The sequence below is a fragment of the Nannospalax galili genome, unplaced genomic scaffold, assembly GCF_000622305.1.
Source record: "Nannospalax galili isolate Female #2095 unplaced genomic scaffold, S.galili_v1.0 scaffold7, whole genome shotgun sequence".
NCBI classification, from domain to species: domain Eukaryota; kingdom Metazoa; phylum Chordata; class Mammalia; order Rodentia; family Spalacidae; genus Nannospalax; species Nannospalax galili.
Window position 1 is genome coordinate 6,896,934 of NW_008359081.1, and position 18,119 is coordinate 6,915,052.

Here is an 18,119-nt window from a genome sequence, read left to right on the forward strand (position 1 = left end):
CCACAGTATGTTAATAAATATATTTTCTCACAAAAGTACTTCCATGACTTTTGTTTGTTTAGTTAGATGGTTAGTTTAGTTTTGTTTTGTTTAAGACAGGTTCTCAATATGTATTCCAGGCTAGACTTGAACTCAGGGTCCTTTTGTCTCAACCTCTCAAGGGCTGGGATTTTTCCCTTGTCGTAAAAAGAAATATTTACTCTTCCTGAGTTCATTTATCTTGATTCTCTGATAGCCAGTGTACTAACACACTAGGTCTCAAATCTTCTCAGTATTTCCTACATACATCTTGGACCCTAGATACCCCCTAAAAATTTGTAAGAATAGAAAAATAAGCAAGGAAGAAAAACATGTTGATTATCAAATAATAAAAAAGACATTCCAGAGCTAATGATGTAAGTTAATGATGTGGGGGGAATATACTCTCAAACATTGTTGTCATGAATTTTAATTGACCTAGTTCTCATGTCTAACAAAAACCTTGCTAATAGTATTTGACACCTGATCTAATCTCAGAATATCTGTGGGAGTTATCCACACAGGACTGTATTCTTATTAAAAGTTTTCTTCCTTTCTAAGATTTGTTTCAAAGCAGTATTTATCCTGTTGCTTTGTCTAATTTCAGCATGCCACAGATATTCATCAAGGGTGCAATACTACTTCATTCACTTAGTATCACATGACATGAGACCTTTCAAAATCCAATGAATAGCAAGGACAAAACTTAGGGAAATTCTGCCACTTAACAGAAAGAAGAGAATTGTTAGAAACAGAGAAGAATACCAAAAAAGACCTTCTAATAGTATATAAGATAGACTAGGAAATAAATAGTATTAAATGATTAAATATTCCAGAGAACTCAAGCCAGATAGTTATTGAAAGCTGAGAGACAAGTGACAATCGTTGTAATAACATTCCTTTCATGGCAATAAGCTAGAGAAAAAAAGCATGTCTACATTGAGAAAGTGAGAAGAGTTTAGATCCTGAAAATTATTTTAAAACGAAGATAAAGAGGTAAATGTAGAGTGAAATACAGAACCCTATCAGCCATTCAGAAAAGAATATTTATGTGTAAAATCTATCAATCGTATGACAAATCATCTGGTAAATATAACAAACATAATCATATTATCAGTAATGTAAGATTAGACATTTAGGAAAGGATATAAGATGTCACGTGGCCCTTTGACAAATTGGAGAGTAGCACACACAAAACCACAATTCAAGTTAATGGCTTATTCATATTATATGCTTTGTCTATTATACAAGTAATACCTGGTAAATAATGATATCAAAACTACAATGTTATATCATGCAGAACTCTGCAGTACAATTTAGGTTTCAAATAACTTATGTTAGTAAAAGAAAGCAGGAGCCAGAATTAATGTAATTTCTCTTGCAATTTAGCTACCAAGGTAGTCGATTACACTTGTATTTAATAGATTAAGAAACATAAGGGGTTTGAAAGTGGGAATGATTACAATGCTCTTGCATAAACTGTACCTTAGGAAAGAATTCAAGGGAAAGATGTCCAGTTAATAATGATGATATTCTTTATGTTTCTATACGGAATAATTTGGGGAAGCTCAGTATCTTCATGAGTTAAAATAATTGGGTTGAACTTACATATTACGTTTAAATTCTTTCTCACCTCTTTTATTGCTACAACAACGGATTTTTTTAAGGAAAAAGATATTGTAACTGCAAATGATGTAGACAAGAAAGTAATTTTCAATTCTTTGTAGGAGTTGTTTCCTGTGAGAAGAACATGAGAAATAATAATCTTACAGACAGTACTGACAAGAAAGTCATTTTGACAGCTGTTAGCAAAGTTTCCTGTGTGTTCACCTCCCCTCTGGCTAGAGATAAGTGTTGTTCAAATCACCCATATTTTTGAAAATAGTGAATTTCAAAAGGTCTCTTTCATGTACACAGCTGTTAATATCTACAAATATTTAAATACCCAGTTCTAGAATCCCCTTGGTGATTCACCCATGTAAAATGCAGAAAAGAGACTAACTCTAATGACAGATAAACCCTTCTTCTTGGTTATTTATTTATTTATTTTTCATCCTACTGCTGTATCTAGGGATGCCTTCTGCTTTATACTTCTGTGTCAACAGCAGCTTAATTCTGGCAATAATGTGAGAAAAGATTAACTGAATTTCAAATGTGTGGGACTTCACTCCCAGAAAGACTGTTCTATTCATGTTGAACCTTTCTATAAAAATAAAAAGTTGGAACTAGAGAGTAGAAATGGAAGAGGCCTGCATTCACAGTAGGGTAAGGACATTAAACGGGAAGAGAGCTGTGTGATTTATCTTTTAATAGATGGTGCTGGATAGGAGATTAAGCTTTTAAAAAGTAGTGACCTTGATATAAATGTCATAGGTACATTGTGGTGACATATTTTGAATATTGAAGGGTATGAACAACAACACCACATGTTAAGTAAGAGGATGCATTAAATATAGTGTCAAGGACTCTAATGTAAAGGGTTCATCCACTGCTACAAATAATAGCAAAAGCAGTAACAATATTATATAGCTCTAACTCATGTCAAAGGATGGCTTCATGAGGATGTCTTTATTTCTCACAACCCATAACGTTCAGTATCCTTTCAATTTTATAATGATGTATCTGAATTTTAGGAAAGATAAACTAGTTGTTTGTGGTCATGCAGATTATTAATAAATTTCTCTGTCCATGAAGATACCCTCTTCTTGCTGTTGGTCACTACATTTGGATAAAGATCAGATTCTCTTGTGTTTTCCTGCTAACACTTTTAATTTTAGTTTAACCTAACTGTGATATTATAGTGTGACACTCAAAGTCCAATGTTTTCTTACATTGCATCATTGAAATAAATTCAGAATATAACTCATACTTTCAGTACTTACATGGATGTAAAGTACTTCAAAGTAACATCTTCCTTTTTCTAAAAAGTGTTTTATTTTTCCAAATAAATGTATTATATTGTTAATATTTAAATTATGTGGTGTTTTAATTAATTGCATGTAATTGTGAAAATGGTTTATTTTCTAGTAAAACATCTAAAATATTATTGGTTTAATTAAATGTGCTTAAATCATATAGAATATAAAATTCATCACAGAAATCTAGTTACATTTTTAGTTGACCCATTCATAATATACCTATTCCACTCTCTTTATTTTACATATGTAAATAAGAGGCTTTCATCATAGAAAGTAAAATACAAATTATCTTAATTTATTATACTTTCCATGTTTAAACTGCTATTAGTCAAATTTTGAAATATACAACTCTGCAATATGTTTGACACTTATTTTTCCCACATGGAAGACCTCAGGTATTTATACATAATGAGAAGTAAGCCCTTAGGAAGTTGCTTCTAAAGTATTATGTGGGGGAAAGAACTAGTTAGCTAAAACAAACTCATTCCAGACTAAATAGTTTGAATTTAATATGGGTTCCAAATATATTAGAGGAACTGAAATGACCTGAGGTTAGCGATAAATGGAAATGGCTATCACTCATACAGCTCTGTTTTAATACAACCATTTATTTCACTCTTATTCTATTAGCTTATTTTATTGGTCCACATACACTGTATATAGTACTGGGTTTCATAAGGATGTTTCCGTTTAAGTATATAATGTATTTTTTCTTTGTTGCCCCTACGCACCCCTTCCATTCTCTCCCAATTTTCCTCTTGGTTCTCCAGGACAGTCTCTCTTCATTTTCATGTCAGGTATGCATACGACTTCTATGTAGGTATGTAAAATCTAGACTTAGCCAAGGAGGAAAAAATGCATTATTTTTTGTGTGATGGCCTAATTTACTTAATTTCCAGTTTCATAAATTTTTCTGAAACCCACATAATTTTGTTCTCCTTTATGGCTGGAAAAAGTTCCACTGTGTATACAAATCACATTTTCCTTATCTATTCCTCTGGTCCCATAATAGAGCTGTTGTGAGTAATACCACAATAAATATTGATCCTCAAATTTTTCTTTGATAAATTGACTCCGAATCCTTTGGGTAACCATGCATACTTCTCGAGGGATAAAAAAAGGAACGTGGTGGTGGTTCCTAAACCAGATATGGGAGATACATAAATCCTTTCTTGGAAAAATCCAGCTCTAAATTGTGTTGTAAGGAAAGTTCAAGAAATGGAAGAGCTATGCATAGGAGACACTAATGATCAAGGCAGATAAGTCTTCCTTTCTCATGACATGTCCATGACTTTAGAAAAAAACTATATTCATATATATGTATTTATATATGGTATCAGGAAAGGAAAAACTTAAATAATTGATCAGATGAATTAAAAAATGAAGTGTACTAAAGAATTTTGAGACATCATTTTTGCACTACTTTGACATTTTTTTTTTTTTGGTCTTTTTAAGATAGGGTATCCCTATAGCCCCAGCTGTCCTGGAACTCACTATGTGGACCAGACTGGCCTTGAACTCTTGGAGATCTACCTGCCTCTGCCTCCCAAGTGCTGGAATTAAAGGCATGCACCACCTATAATATTGAAACATTACAGTTATTTTTGAATTTTGGTGTTCCCTTACATACCTGTTAATAGTTCCTTTGGGCTAAATTAGAATGTCTTAAATTTTCTAAGCATTTATTTTCTCCTTGAGTATACCTTTGCTAAAAATTTTGGAAAAGTGTTGCTTGAGAATTTCTAACATGCATATAATTTGTTTTGATCAAATCCATGTCCTTGTCTCCCCCCTCCAAATCCTTTCCTTTCCCTATACCACTTTCCCATCTCACGTTTATGTGCTCTGTTTTTAAAGCCATGGAGTCCACTAGCTGCTGCCAATGTGTGTATGGGTATAGGACCAACTACTGGAGTTATGGGCACCCTATCTGGAGCAATATCCTTGAAGAAAACTGACTCTCCCTCCCACAGAAGTCAACAATTCCTAACATCTCCTCAGCTAAGGGTGGGATTTTATGAGTCCTATCTGTGCTGGCATTTTTAGAATATTTTATTCATTTTTTAATTTTTTGCACATGAGTGTATTGCCTGCTTATATGTAAGTAGACCCATGTCATGCAGTGCCTGCAGAGGTCAGAAGAGGATGTTGATCTCCTGGCATAGGAGTTACATAATGTTGTTAACTACCATGTGGGTGATGGGAATCGAACCTGGGTCCTCTCCAAGAGCAGCCAGTGTTCTTATCTACTGATCCATCTCTCCAGCGTCATCTGTACTGGTACTTTGACTGACATGATTTGTAAAAGGTCAGTGCATGTAGTCATAGCTGTTGTGAGTTCACGTGTTCAGTGGTCCTGTACTTTCTTGAAAGTAGTGTTTTGCAAACGTTATTAACTTGGGCTCTTACAGTCTTTCCTACAAGCTTGCTGCCCCATTTTCCACAATAATTCCTAAGCCTTGGAGGCAATGGGTGTTATACAGAAGTCCCATTTAGAGCTAAGTGCTCCAGTATCTTATCCTCTAGCAAAGACCGCTTGTGGGGCTGTGTTTTAATTATCTACTGCAAAAGGAGGTTTTTTCTGATGAAGGTTGAAAAATGAAATATATGAGTATAAATTCAAGATCTTAGGGAACAGTGTAAAACCATGTCCATTTAGCAAAACAAAATGTTAGGTTCTCCTCTAGGACCTATGATCTAGCCAGGTATGGATTTTTGGCCCAGTTAATGGAAAAAGGCATGAATTCTGTCTTTTGGAGTAGGCTTTATATCCAACCAGAAAGTGGTTGGTTAACTCCCATAACATTTGTGCCACAATTACACAAGTGGCATTTCTTGCTATGCTGATTATTTTAGCTTATAGAGTGCACAGCTTGTTAAGATCATAGGTTACTTTCCACTCTCACTAGCATGAATAGGTGTTTCTGGCAACATAAATTCTAGACAATAGTGATGAACCTTCCAGGTCAGTACAGCTTGACTTCCCATGCCCTACAACACAATTGTGTGGTGTCTTCAGCAACAAGATATTACTATCACGTGTTGAGGAACCAAGAACAATGGAAAGAATATGTAATGAAATAGATCTACCATATGATTCAGTGACACCACTCTTTGTCCTGTTCCCAGAGAACTCTATATCCTAACACTCAGATGCTTCCTTTTCTAAGTTCATTGCTGCTCTGTTCACAATAGCTGTAAAATATAACCAGCCTAAATATAGCCCTCAACTGATGAATGGGTAATGAAAATGGGGTTCACACGTACAATGGAAAATTTATTTTCATAAATATCAAATTATGAATTTCACAGGGAGATAGATTGAACTGAAAATAATCATTCTGAATGAGGTTAACCATTATTTATCCAAATAAATACTGCCTTTTCTCTCTTATGTAAATATGGTAGTATTGACTCTTAGGTATGTGTGTTTAAATTATGTTATCTATAGACATTAGGAAGCTAGTAAGAGACCATGGAGGGATCAAGGGAAAGGGGATAGACTGTAATCCATATGAATGGGGAAAGGGAAATTAGAATAAGAAGAATTAAATGGGGTGTGAGAGGAAAGGACAGCGTAGAGGAAGAAGTATGGAAGTGATAACTAACACTAATGACCTTTGAAAAAGCCATATGGAAAACTGCTACCATAGAAGCTTCCCAAAATATATACATACACACACATAAAATGCATTTAAATGGAATTACCTGACTATAACATGTATACATTACAGTTACACCTTATCAAAAAACGGCCTCTTAAGCATAGATTTTAAAGCCAAGAGTGTACCTGAATTGATGAGAACTTCTTCCTTCAGAACTCTCTTGGAACTATGCTCCAGCATAAGGGCTTCACTCAGCGTCTTTGAAACACTATATTGAGCATGAGATGGGGAAGTAAGAATTGTGCATGTTGGTGCATGACTTTAATCCTAGCACTTGAGAGGCAGAGGCAGTGAAACTCTATATGTTCAACTCCTCTACCCAATAAATAGTAAATTCCAGGCCAGGCCAGCTGGGGCTCAAGGAGACCCTGTCTTAAAAATACCAAAAAAAAAAAAAGAAAGAAAAAAATTCCTCTTGATCTTTAGATCTACAATAAGACACACACCACTACAAACAACATCTCTCACTGTTTGCAATGAGGTAATTGTCATTTGCAGTGCTTGGATAATTTAATGTATAATCAGGCATACAAGCATGCATACATGATCTTGGGTAGATGGTGAGGAAGGTTCCTGAGTGATTCAGATCCGATCATATGCCCAGGTCACAAGAGGAACACATGACTACAAAAAAATTAAAAAAAAGTATAAGATAAATCTTTTGGTTCCAAGGTTAGATAAAAGTCACCTGTCCAGGGTATGGTCTCATAGTAAAAGTCTTTATTACACCCAGTAATGGATAAACAGTGAGTGCCTCTCCCAAACACCATAGACTGTCAAATAATAATCCCACTGCCAGGTGCTGTTTACCTCTTTTTAATTTTTGGCCAGTGCAGCCTAACAGACTCCCCACCCCACTTCTAGACATTTTACTGGAGCAACTGAGTGGATGGTGTGACTATAACTGAGCACAGGGTAAGATTCAATTAAAAAATAATTTTTATTTTATGTGCATTGTGTGTGTGTGAACAGTCATACACTACAGCCTGCATGTAGAGGTCCAAGGACAATTAGTACAAGTCAATTCCCTCCTTCTATTATGTAGGAGGCCTGGGGACTGAAGTCAGGTCTTCAGGTTTGGCGGCAAGTGCCTTTACCTGTTTAGCCATTTCACCACCTCCATCCCACACATGCACACACACACACACACACACACACACATACACACACACACGGGAGAGAAAGACAGAGAGAGACAAAGAAAATGATGCAACATATATAATTTTTAAATGAGATGTATACCTCTAACACCTTTTTAAATCGCATTGTTTTTTTTTTCAACTTCTATGTATAATTAGGAACAGGATACAAATTCCTTTTATGGTGAGTGTTATTTGTCACCATCACAGTTCATTGTGTGCTTTGCTTAGAGGTCTTTCTATTGATGTCAAGGAAAACAAGGCTATTTTTTATGAAATTTTGACCTGGAAAGCACAAAAGAACAAGTCCTATGCCATTATGATGTTGAAAAATAACTAGAGAAATATCAACACAAAAGATGATTCTGGGGGCTGATTTTTTACTATGCTCAGACTTGGTTCATATGTAGTAGAGAAAGAATTTTTAAAAATTAAATTAAGTCTGAAAAATCTACATGTGAATGAATAATATTTCAGCAAACTCTTGACAGGTTTGTCTCATCCTTAAGGGTCAATAAAATTTTTGTTTGCTCTGTTGGAGGTTTTTGTGGAATTTCCCTCTAAAATAATTATGCGAGGTGCCCAATGAGCTGAATATCTGCATCCTAGAGTACTCATGCACAACAGTCCAGGAGATGCTTTTCTCATTTATAAAATGTAACAGTAAAACAAATACATAAATTTTAGGAAAAAAAGTCATCTATGTGAAGCTTGGAGAGCAAACTGTGATTTGCAGCTTACAGAACTGGGACTAACACACCTATCCTCTTTTTTCCCTTACTTTTCACATCAAGGACAGCTACGATTAGAATAAAGACTACACATAGGGTAGGATAAAGAATTTATCATTTGATTACATATACCAGGTGTTCCTTCAGCTCTTTTTAAACTTTTGACTTTACTGAAAAGATATATGTATTTTCCACATCTGCTCCCAAAAAGTGTGCTATTTCAAAAAAGTATGTAAAAAGAGGATAAAGCCCAAATGAGAGTGGAGGGGGATCCTACTTCAGAGCTTTATAGACAGTTTAAGGAAAGAAATAAATATGATAATAATTACTTAGCAACTATTTGTTTATTCATACACATTTAAAATATGTGTTGAGATTATCTGCTGTGTATTTGTCACTGTAGTAAGCGCTTATAGTCACCTGTGAGGAGTAGGACATGGAGTAAATATGATCAAAAGATACTGAATGAAGTTCTCAAAGAACAAATCTTAGAATAATGCACTGATATGTATCAAAATATGTATGAACCCTGATTTCATGTTAAGTGACTGATAGAAGCCAGACATAACTATCCACATTTTTAAGTGTTGTCCAGATTAATTAGATCCCTGAAAATTTCAAGCAGATTGGTTGTGACAGACTAAAAAGAGGGTAATGAAGAATGTTTACTAATAATATTATCAATGTTATTAGATGCAAAGTAAACAAATAGAAACAATTATAAATTGGGATTGTCATTCATGAACAAAATAATGGGATAAGTGGATAAATATTAATGATGCTTCTCATATGCCTTTATGAAGAAATCATTAGTAATGCACTTGACCTTGAATCAGTACTCTGAACCACAATCTCCATCATAGATCTAGTTTTAATTTTGTTTCTCTCTTTTTGTCTATATCACTCTGACACTATACAGACTTATGGTTTAAAAGTGCTTATGCCCAAGTATAACTTACACAAAAAATTAGGCTAGAATTTCATTTTCTGGGGCTTCTCTAACTATAATATTCCAGAAATATAAGCTAGAAAAATTTAAATGGTATAATGACATTGATCACTTTCCACTAAAATTGAGAAAGGTAATGATTTAAATTTATTGTTTGCAGAAGACTGTGGAGTTCAATTCAACATTTAAGTGAAAAAAAAATAGAATTCCAAATGAGAAAGTAATAAAGCAACATTTGTAGGTCTTATCTGCTGGATAGTTCACTCTAATCTTTTCACTGAATGCTGATTTCAACCACAGTTAAATCAATAGGTCCTTCAGAGCTCTTCTGAAAAAAAAAGCTAATCCAAACAAATCTCATGTTTAGTGTCAGTAGCTATAAGCATAGTGTGTTTAGGAAAGATAAGATATAAGAGAGTAGTCATTTACATACATAGCTTCAGGCCTCAGTATTCACCATAAATGCTGATGGGACCATACAAAAGAAAAAGAAGAAAAGAAGGCTTTAAGAGCCTTGAAATCACATTTAAGGATTAACAATCTTTAAGACACTAACTCTACAATCCAATCTTGACATTTTTTATTCCAGTCGCTTTTTCCTCAAAGCTAATAATCAGACCCTGGGGCCAAATTTAGGGTTAAATTTCCTTCCTGACAATTGAGTTCGGCCCAAGTCAGCAATAACTGCTTCAATCTCCAAAGATTTGTGGTACTTCAAAAATATTATGTGTCAGGTCCAACGAGATGGCTCAGCTTGTAAAGCGCTTGCTGTGCAAACATGGCAAAGTGATTCTGATCCCCAGAACTCTCTTAAAGTTGAAAAGAGAGAATCCACTTCACAAAGTTGTCCTTTGACCTCCACATGAACACTGTGGCGTATATACTCACAAAACATTTTATAGACGCAGGTGGCAAACACAGCCACACAAACTTCATATGTACACACGAAGTATACAGAAATACCAATAATAATAAAATGAAATAAATTTAAATATTATGCCCATTTTTATGCAAAATGACAGATAGTGACTTCAAAAATGTCCAGTAAAATGGAAAAGCATAGTCCAAATGATATCCTAAAAAAATGATGATGAAATATTTGACTGTCTTCCACAGCACTTCATGAAGTGACGAAAGATTGCCAAAAATTGTGGAAATGGTATTATTTCCCCTGGGAGTAGGTGAATTAATATAGTATACAAGTCAACTCTTTGATGATGCTCTTAAAGGATATATTTAATAATCATGTTATGGGTAATTCTCTTAGAGGAAGAAAGATAACCCAACAATGCATTATTGTGCATAGAGGGAGTGATTATAGAATAATTGTAGCTATGCTATACTAAGATATTGCATAATGTGGTTTTTAATATATTTCTTCAGATAATCAGATACATACAAAATTTCCCCTCTTACTTCTAATCTTAATTCTGACCTCCTACCTCTACAACCTAAATTTCTACATCTGAATTCACACTTTTGCAATCTGCTCATCGTTTCATAATGAACTCTTTAAAAAGCTCTGCTGGCACCCAATTCAAAATCCCCCTCTTTTTCAAAGTTACATAGTGCTGAGAAAAATTTGGAGAATGTCAGTGTATGCTACTGATTTACAGTGTCTTTGTTTAAAGGAATTATTATCAATTTTACATTTAACTCATATTTGTTGCTTAATTATGCAAAAAAATTGTTGGTTGTGAATGTTTTTACAGAACTTCAGTTCAGAATCTTCTTTGTAATACATGATTCAAAATCCATCATTTTAAAAAGCCAGTATTTACAAATCTTTATTATTATGTATTAGCATAAGATGGAGAGTCATATTCCAGTAAGAACTGCCATATACACTCTAGTCTTATTAGATTTTATGGACTTTAAGAGCATAAATTATCAAAAGACAAATCCAAGATATATCACACTTTGTTTTTCTCCACAATAAATGCCTTTTGAAGTATAAAATAATAATAAAAACTAAGGTTTGGAGGGTGGAATGCTTTACTTTAAACAATTATATATATGTGTGTGTGTGTGTATGTGTATGTGTGTGTCTGTGTTGCATTTCTACATATAAAATATAGATAATAAAATGATAGTTTATATATAATACATAAAGTTGTTATGTGTGCTATCCTATTATTCTTTCCAGAAGCATATAGAAGTGGGCAATGAATAGTGAGTTAAAAGATGTAAGGACTGAGGGTAAAGAGATGGCTCAGTGATTAAGAACACTGGCTGTGCTTGCAGAGGACCTGAATTTGGTTACCAGTACCCACATGGGCAAAGAAACAGCCCATAAGTCCAGTTCTAGGGGATCTCGCACACTTTTCTGTCCTTCAGGGGCATCGCACAACATGAGTACCTACATACATGCAGACAAAACATGCATGGACATAAAATAATAAACAAAAACTTAAAAATACAGAAGTCTGTACATTTAATCCTATTTTACCACTAGATTTAGAATACAAATTGAACAAGGCAATAAATTGTTTAGGCGTGGAGGACCTCTGCTCTGAAGTGAGGACATTGAAAGACGTAAGTGGCTCAGTAGTTCACACAAAGAATTTTTGTACATGGCCTCATCAGTTTCAGAGAAAAGGAGAATGTTTTCTAACATTTCATACTAATATTTTCTTCAATAGCAAAGATAACTGGGTGCTTACACTCAAATATAAACAATTTTGTTTTCGCTGAATATTTGAATATTTTGTATTCTCATTTTATGAAAATTATTAGTCATGATTCTAGTTTTTACCTAAATTGCCTCCCTTCTGCTATAAACAATAAAAGCCAAGTAAATACATGATAAAGACTTTACATAAGATCTATAGGATCATTCTCCTTATCCCATTTACCACATTCTATATTGTTTCCTTGACAGCAGAGTACCATGGCACAAGTTTTATGATAGTAGAATATAGCTGTTGCTTTAAAAGTGTGTGAATTCCCCTCCAGGGGATTGTGAATTTATTAATGTGTTACAAGTTGCTTACTTCCTGTTAGTTCCTCTCAGCAAATAAGAATATACCATTGGTTACATGATACTCTATTTTTAGCTTTTTAAATCTCCTCCTCATGAACAGAAACAGCAATCAAGCATTAAACAGTGAACATAACTTGAAAATATTGCTATCCTGGGGAGTCTCAAATTCCAGGCATTAGAAGATCATCGTAAATCATCAGTCACATCACAGATCTAAGGACTGAAAGTCAGGAAAATAAGAACACCTGAGGGCATTCATCTGGAGCCACTTCCTGAAGGTTTGGAGTCATTTGAGCGTGAAAAAGAGAGGCATTTTTTTTCTTGGAAAACAAAAGTAATTCCCAAATAGGGAGCCCATATTTTCTTACAACGTCAGTCATTCTTGTTTAGCCTATACAGTTAACCCAAAAGAAAAGAAAACAAAGCAAAATATAAGGACTTGTCTGTTATCTTATGCTTCACACACACAAACTCACACACACACACACACACACACACACATACACACAAACTGAAGGCATCACGTGGTGATATCGTCTATTCTACTTGGGAAAAACTCTGTGGGGCTGTTCTGCAAAGTCGAAAATAGGAATGAGAATAGAGGACACAGTGGTGATAATAAGATCAAACATTTGCTGAGAGATCACTGTAGGACAGGCACTGTTCTAAGCTCTTTGCATGATTTAACATGTTTGACTCCCACAACAGCCCATGGGGTTTTAAATATTTAATATTATTTTCTTCTTATACAAACAAGAAAAAGGAAGAGGAAAGGAACAAAGTAATAGGCACCCATTTGCCCAAATGATGAGTTAGTTGAATTGGAATCTGAGCCTTTCTTATTGGGTTATAGACTTCTTGCTCTTTAAAAAACTATAAAACTTGTCTGATGTTTGATAAAAGAGGATTTGTAAAATTGGTAAACAAAAGTAAGTAGAAATTTGAAGACAGAAGAAACAATTTTTATATATACCAAATTATATACAAGTTTGAAATTTAGAATACACCAATTCACTTTTTAGAAAAGTTTTTGTTAGAATATGTTCTGTAAAGAAGTATTAAAATGAAACCCTAATATTTCTTAAGATGCATTTCAACATGTGCTAATATAGTTAATTGCTTAACTTAGAAAATTATTTTTCTGATATAAACACCTTACAATAAGCTTGAAGAAATATTTATCGAGTATTTATTGGAGCAAAATTAACAAATAAGACACAAGCTTTATTTTTGGCAAGCTCAAAAGGGGATATCTTATTCATCTTAGTGTGAAGCTTAGGCTAAAAACTCACACCAATTTTCTCTGACTTCTTTCTTTTTGTTTTTATTCATGCTGAAAGATGTGCTCTACTTTTCACATAACTCAGTTTTAAAAGATTCTGCATTGTGCATGCCTCTGTTTACTTCCATACTGTCTGCCGTACTAATCTAATGTCTTAAATACATAATAAACCCAACCCTTCCTATCCCAAAGTAAACTGACTTTTTTAGGTTATTATTTTCAGAAATAAATGCAATTCCTTTCTATTTTGTCAAACTTCATGTACTCTTCCTTTCAATGCAATCTGTTTTATCCATTACAAGAAACAAACTTTTCTAAGATCCAAATTTCATTATCACTCAATGTAAATTCTAACTCTTGGAAATAGCTTATATGACTTTGAGTTTGGATATCTTTCCAATCTCGAGTCCTTCCTAACATAGTAAGATTTCATTCCTCCCTACGTGTACATGCATTCTGAACATTGCCAAATTATCATTCATTCCTTGAGACAATTCAAATTTCAGCATTTAGGAATTCTTCCACCTTTGACATCACATTGGTAGTTCATACAATTTTCTATTATACAACATGCTGAATTTCAGTTATTTGCTTGGACAACTATCTTCCTGATTTCTTAGAGTCCGAGGACAGAAAATGAAGTACATTAATATAGCAAAACTCACGAACAAATACTCTTAGGACATTTTAGGGCTTTGTACAAACAGTTTAAAATGGTCAATGGTTTTACATGCTAATATTTTATAACACCTTTTAAGGTAGATAGTATAGGTAGATGGAGATGTCTATAGTCAATAAAAACCTTCTAAATTATTAAAGCTGGGCATGGTGGTGCACACACTTAGTCTCAGCACTCAGGAGGCAGAGGCAAGAAAATCTCTGAGATATTGATGCCAGCCTGGTCCATACGGGGGGTTCCAGGTCAGCTGGGGCTACACGGTGACCTTCTCTCAAAAAGTCCAAAAAAACTTATTTATATAAAAATTTTTATTATTCAATTTAACAGTGAATTACTAAGATCTATATTTGTTCTAATTTCATAATCATAATTCTAATTTTCCAGTGTTATAGAGATAGTCAGCAATGGGACTCAAACACATGATTACAGTTGTCAATTATGTGAATGATCTCTTAGACCTTAACAAAGGAAAAGTTACCGATCAAGCTTTAATTTCAATGCTTTATTATCTTATTTACACTCTCTAGCACCACATGCTGTACTGAATATCCTGATACATAAATGCCAAGCAGAAATATAATAATTTAGATAAAAGTTAATTTCTTCCAATTCTTAAAGGCAAATATTGTCTTTAAACATGATTTCTATTCCTAATTATTTTAAGTTCTCACTTTGATTTAGGGTGCATTTCAAGTGAAAACTTGAAATGATGATTTAATGCATCAATTCTGTAGACTCTATTAAGAAAAGATTGAACTTATGTAACAGTGTAATCCATGTCTGAAATCAGAAAAATACATGTAGGTAAATATAGTACGTTTTTTTTCAGCTCTTTTACCCAAGATTAAATCATACCTTACTCATCAATCATTTCTCCACTTACCAAGCCTACAAGCAATAGCAGGAGCAAACATCATTACTATTGTCCCTCCACTAAATAGGTCTGTTGTACCTTCTGTTTCCTTTTTTAGCTTCTCTATTTAAATGTTTGACTTTATTCCTTACATAAATCTTCCTTTATCCTTTTCATTTTTCTTCATAATATATATCTATTGAATATCTATTGAATACTTTTTTCAATTTACCTGAACATAGTTTCCTGAGAAAACACACACACACACACACACACACACACACACACACACACACTCTTGGATTTATAAAAAACCAAGTGTTGTTTTATTTGGTTGACAGCTGCAAATCCCTTGGAGTCAGGTAAGATACTACAAGTTAATTTAAAAATGGAGTTTTTCTTCCTTTTTTTCTGAAGGAGTTAATCTGCCGTAACATTAATTACTTTTATTCACAGTAGGTAACATATGACTTTTGGTTTCTTACAGGAACTCCACATACTGTATGAAAGTATCCATCTCACTGACTGTAGGAGAAAATGACACTGGACTCTGCTACAATTCCAAGATGAAGTATTTTGAAAAAGCTGAACTTAGCAAAAGCAAGGAAATTTCATGTCGTGACATAGAGGACTTTTTACTACCAACCAGGGAGCCTGAAATACTTTGGTATAAGGTATGGACTGTAGATGATTTATTGCCTATGAGTACTTTAATGCACATTTTATTTTGGAGAAATTTGGCTGAAAAATTAAATGACTGAGACTATACTTCATGTCTGTCTTCCTAGATAGCTATTACAAGTTGTGATACTAATTATAAATATCAAAATCAGTGGTTTGATAAATAAAATATTGCTTAATGTTGATAGTGATAGTACATTGTGTAAAATGTTGCTTTTATATTTGTATCTTGCTTATATGGACAACAGTTTGATAAATTTGGGAACTAAAATATGTTGAACATTATTTTCTGTGCTATTCTAAGCAAGAAGAAAATAATGGTTATTTTATTCTGTGAGGTAATGATAACTCTAATATTTTTTTCATCCTTTGAGTTAGAGGCTTTCTGTAGCTCCAGCTGGCTTCTAACTTGCTTTGTAGACTAATCTGTCCTCCATCTCACAGAGATCCACCTGCCTCTGTCTCTGGAGCTCTGGGACTAAAGGCGTGTGCAAACATACCCTGCTCGGTATCCTGATTTTTAGTGGAATCTTTTTTATTTTATTTTTCTTTTTAAGACAGAGGGTCCCATAGCCCCAGCTAGCATGGAACTTGCTATGTAGACCAAGTTCTGTCTCTATCCCTCAGAGATATGCCTGCCTCTACCTCCTGAGTGCTGGGATTACAGGTATGTGCCACCACGCTTGGCTTCATAGAATATTATACTCAATGAACGTAATTTTTGGTATATTCTAATCATTTTAATAAATAAACATAAGTAACAAACATATGAGAAAAGTGACGATTATGAAAGTGGTGTTTTCTTCAAAAGAGCATAATCCAACCCCTTTTGACCCATCACATCATTAATATTCACTGAGCTTTCAAAATTGCTTGTGATTTCTATTCCTGGTCTTTTGAGACACGGTCTCCCTATAGCTTCAGGTGGCCTGGAACTTTCTATTCAGACCAGGCTGGTCTCAATCTCTGCTTCTAAGATTTTGAAACAGATTAAAAAGGTAACCTTTTAATAAAACCTACCACTCTAAAAAAAAAATAAGTGCCTCAAAAATGTGAAAAAGAATGCATCCAAATTAGCAATATTCTTCTCTGAGACTTAACTTTGGTTCTGGATAATAAACAATGGCAGTTCAGAACTTCAAGAGACTTGCTCATAGGTTTTTTACTTGTCCCTTGGTTAGCTTTCCTAGACAATGTCAAACAAATGCCAACAAAATATTAGCTCCATTGGTTTCTGCTCCTGTGACAACCTGTTTCGTTGCTTGTATATACCTGGGTATTTCTCATCTTTGATAGTGTACAAATTGCCTATCCACAGGTGAATTTTGTGAAATCTTTCATGATGAAACCCAAATTTCTAAAACCACATACTTTACTAATAGTTGTGTGTGTATTTTCTAGATATGAAACTTTTTTACCTGTTCAATAGTAAGTTAATTTTTAGTTTTATATGTACATATTTTTTTCAACTTTTGGAAAGAACATCTCAAACTTTTCTGAATTATGAGAGATAACGTATACGTATACACTCAATTTTTTAAAATTACTCATTTCACATAAGCCATAAAAGGCAGGATAGTAGAGTGCAAGAAGGAGACTTATCGTGCATATGAAATTTAAAATTGCACCACATTTTACTAATCAAAACGTAGCTTCTCCCATACAAATAGCTGAGAATAAAAGGGTACTTAAAAGTAGAATACATTTATGCACAATTTGTACAATTATAACTGTTTATGTAATAAGTATGAGCAACTAAAATCTATATGTATGTATGTACATATCGAACTGAAAATCTTGAAAATATTTTTATACATAGTTATACAGAGGCATTGAGCCATACACGTTATAATCTTTAAAATTTTGATCTGCCAAGATACAGCTTTAGGAATAGTATTACCTGTCTATAGTGTCAAAAGATTTAAGCAATCTAGCTAGGCATGGTGGTGCATGCCTTAATCCCAGCACTTGGGAGGCAGAGGCAGGTGGATCTTTGTGAGAGCCAGGCCAGCCTGGTCTACATAGCAAGTTCCAAGCCAACTGTGGCTTCATGGAGACCCTGTCTCAAAAAGATAGCAATTTCTCTTAATTCCTCTAATTTAAAATGTAGCTTTAAAACAGAGACTTATATTTTGTCAAAACCAGTAATATCTCGAGACAATAACATTACAATCCAACATTTAATTTAGAATTTCTAATTTGATATGCTTATCAAATTATA

General features: G+C 33.9%; 1 protein-coding gene across 1 annotated transcript in view; it reads left to right on the plus strand.

The window, feature by feature from the left end:
* Il1rapl1 (interleukin 1 receptor accessory protein like 1) overlaps window positions 1-18,119 on the plus strand; it is a 1,446,478-nt gene that overhangs the window by 803,782 nt on the left and 624,577 nt on the right. Inside the window, exon 4 of the mRNA XM_008822725.3 lies at window positions 15,705-15,891. Coding sequence (XP_008820947.1) covers window positions 15,705-15,891 — 187 coding nt within the window. The remainder of the gene's footprint in view (window positions 1-15,704; window positions 15,892-18,119) is intronic.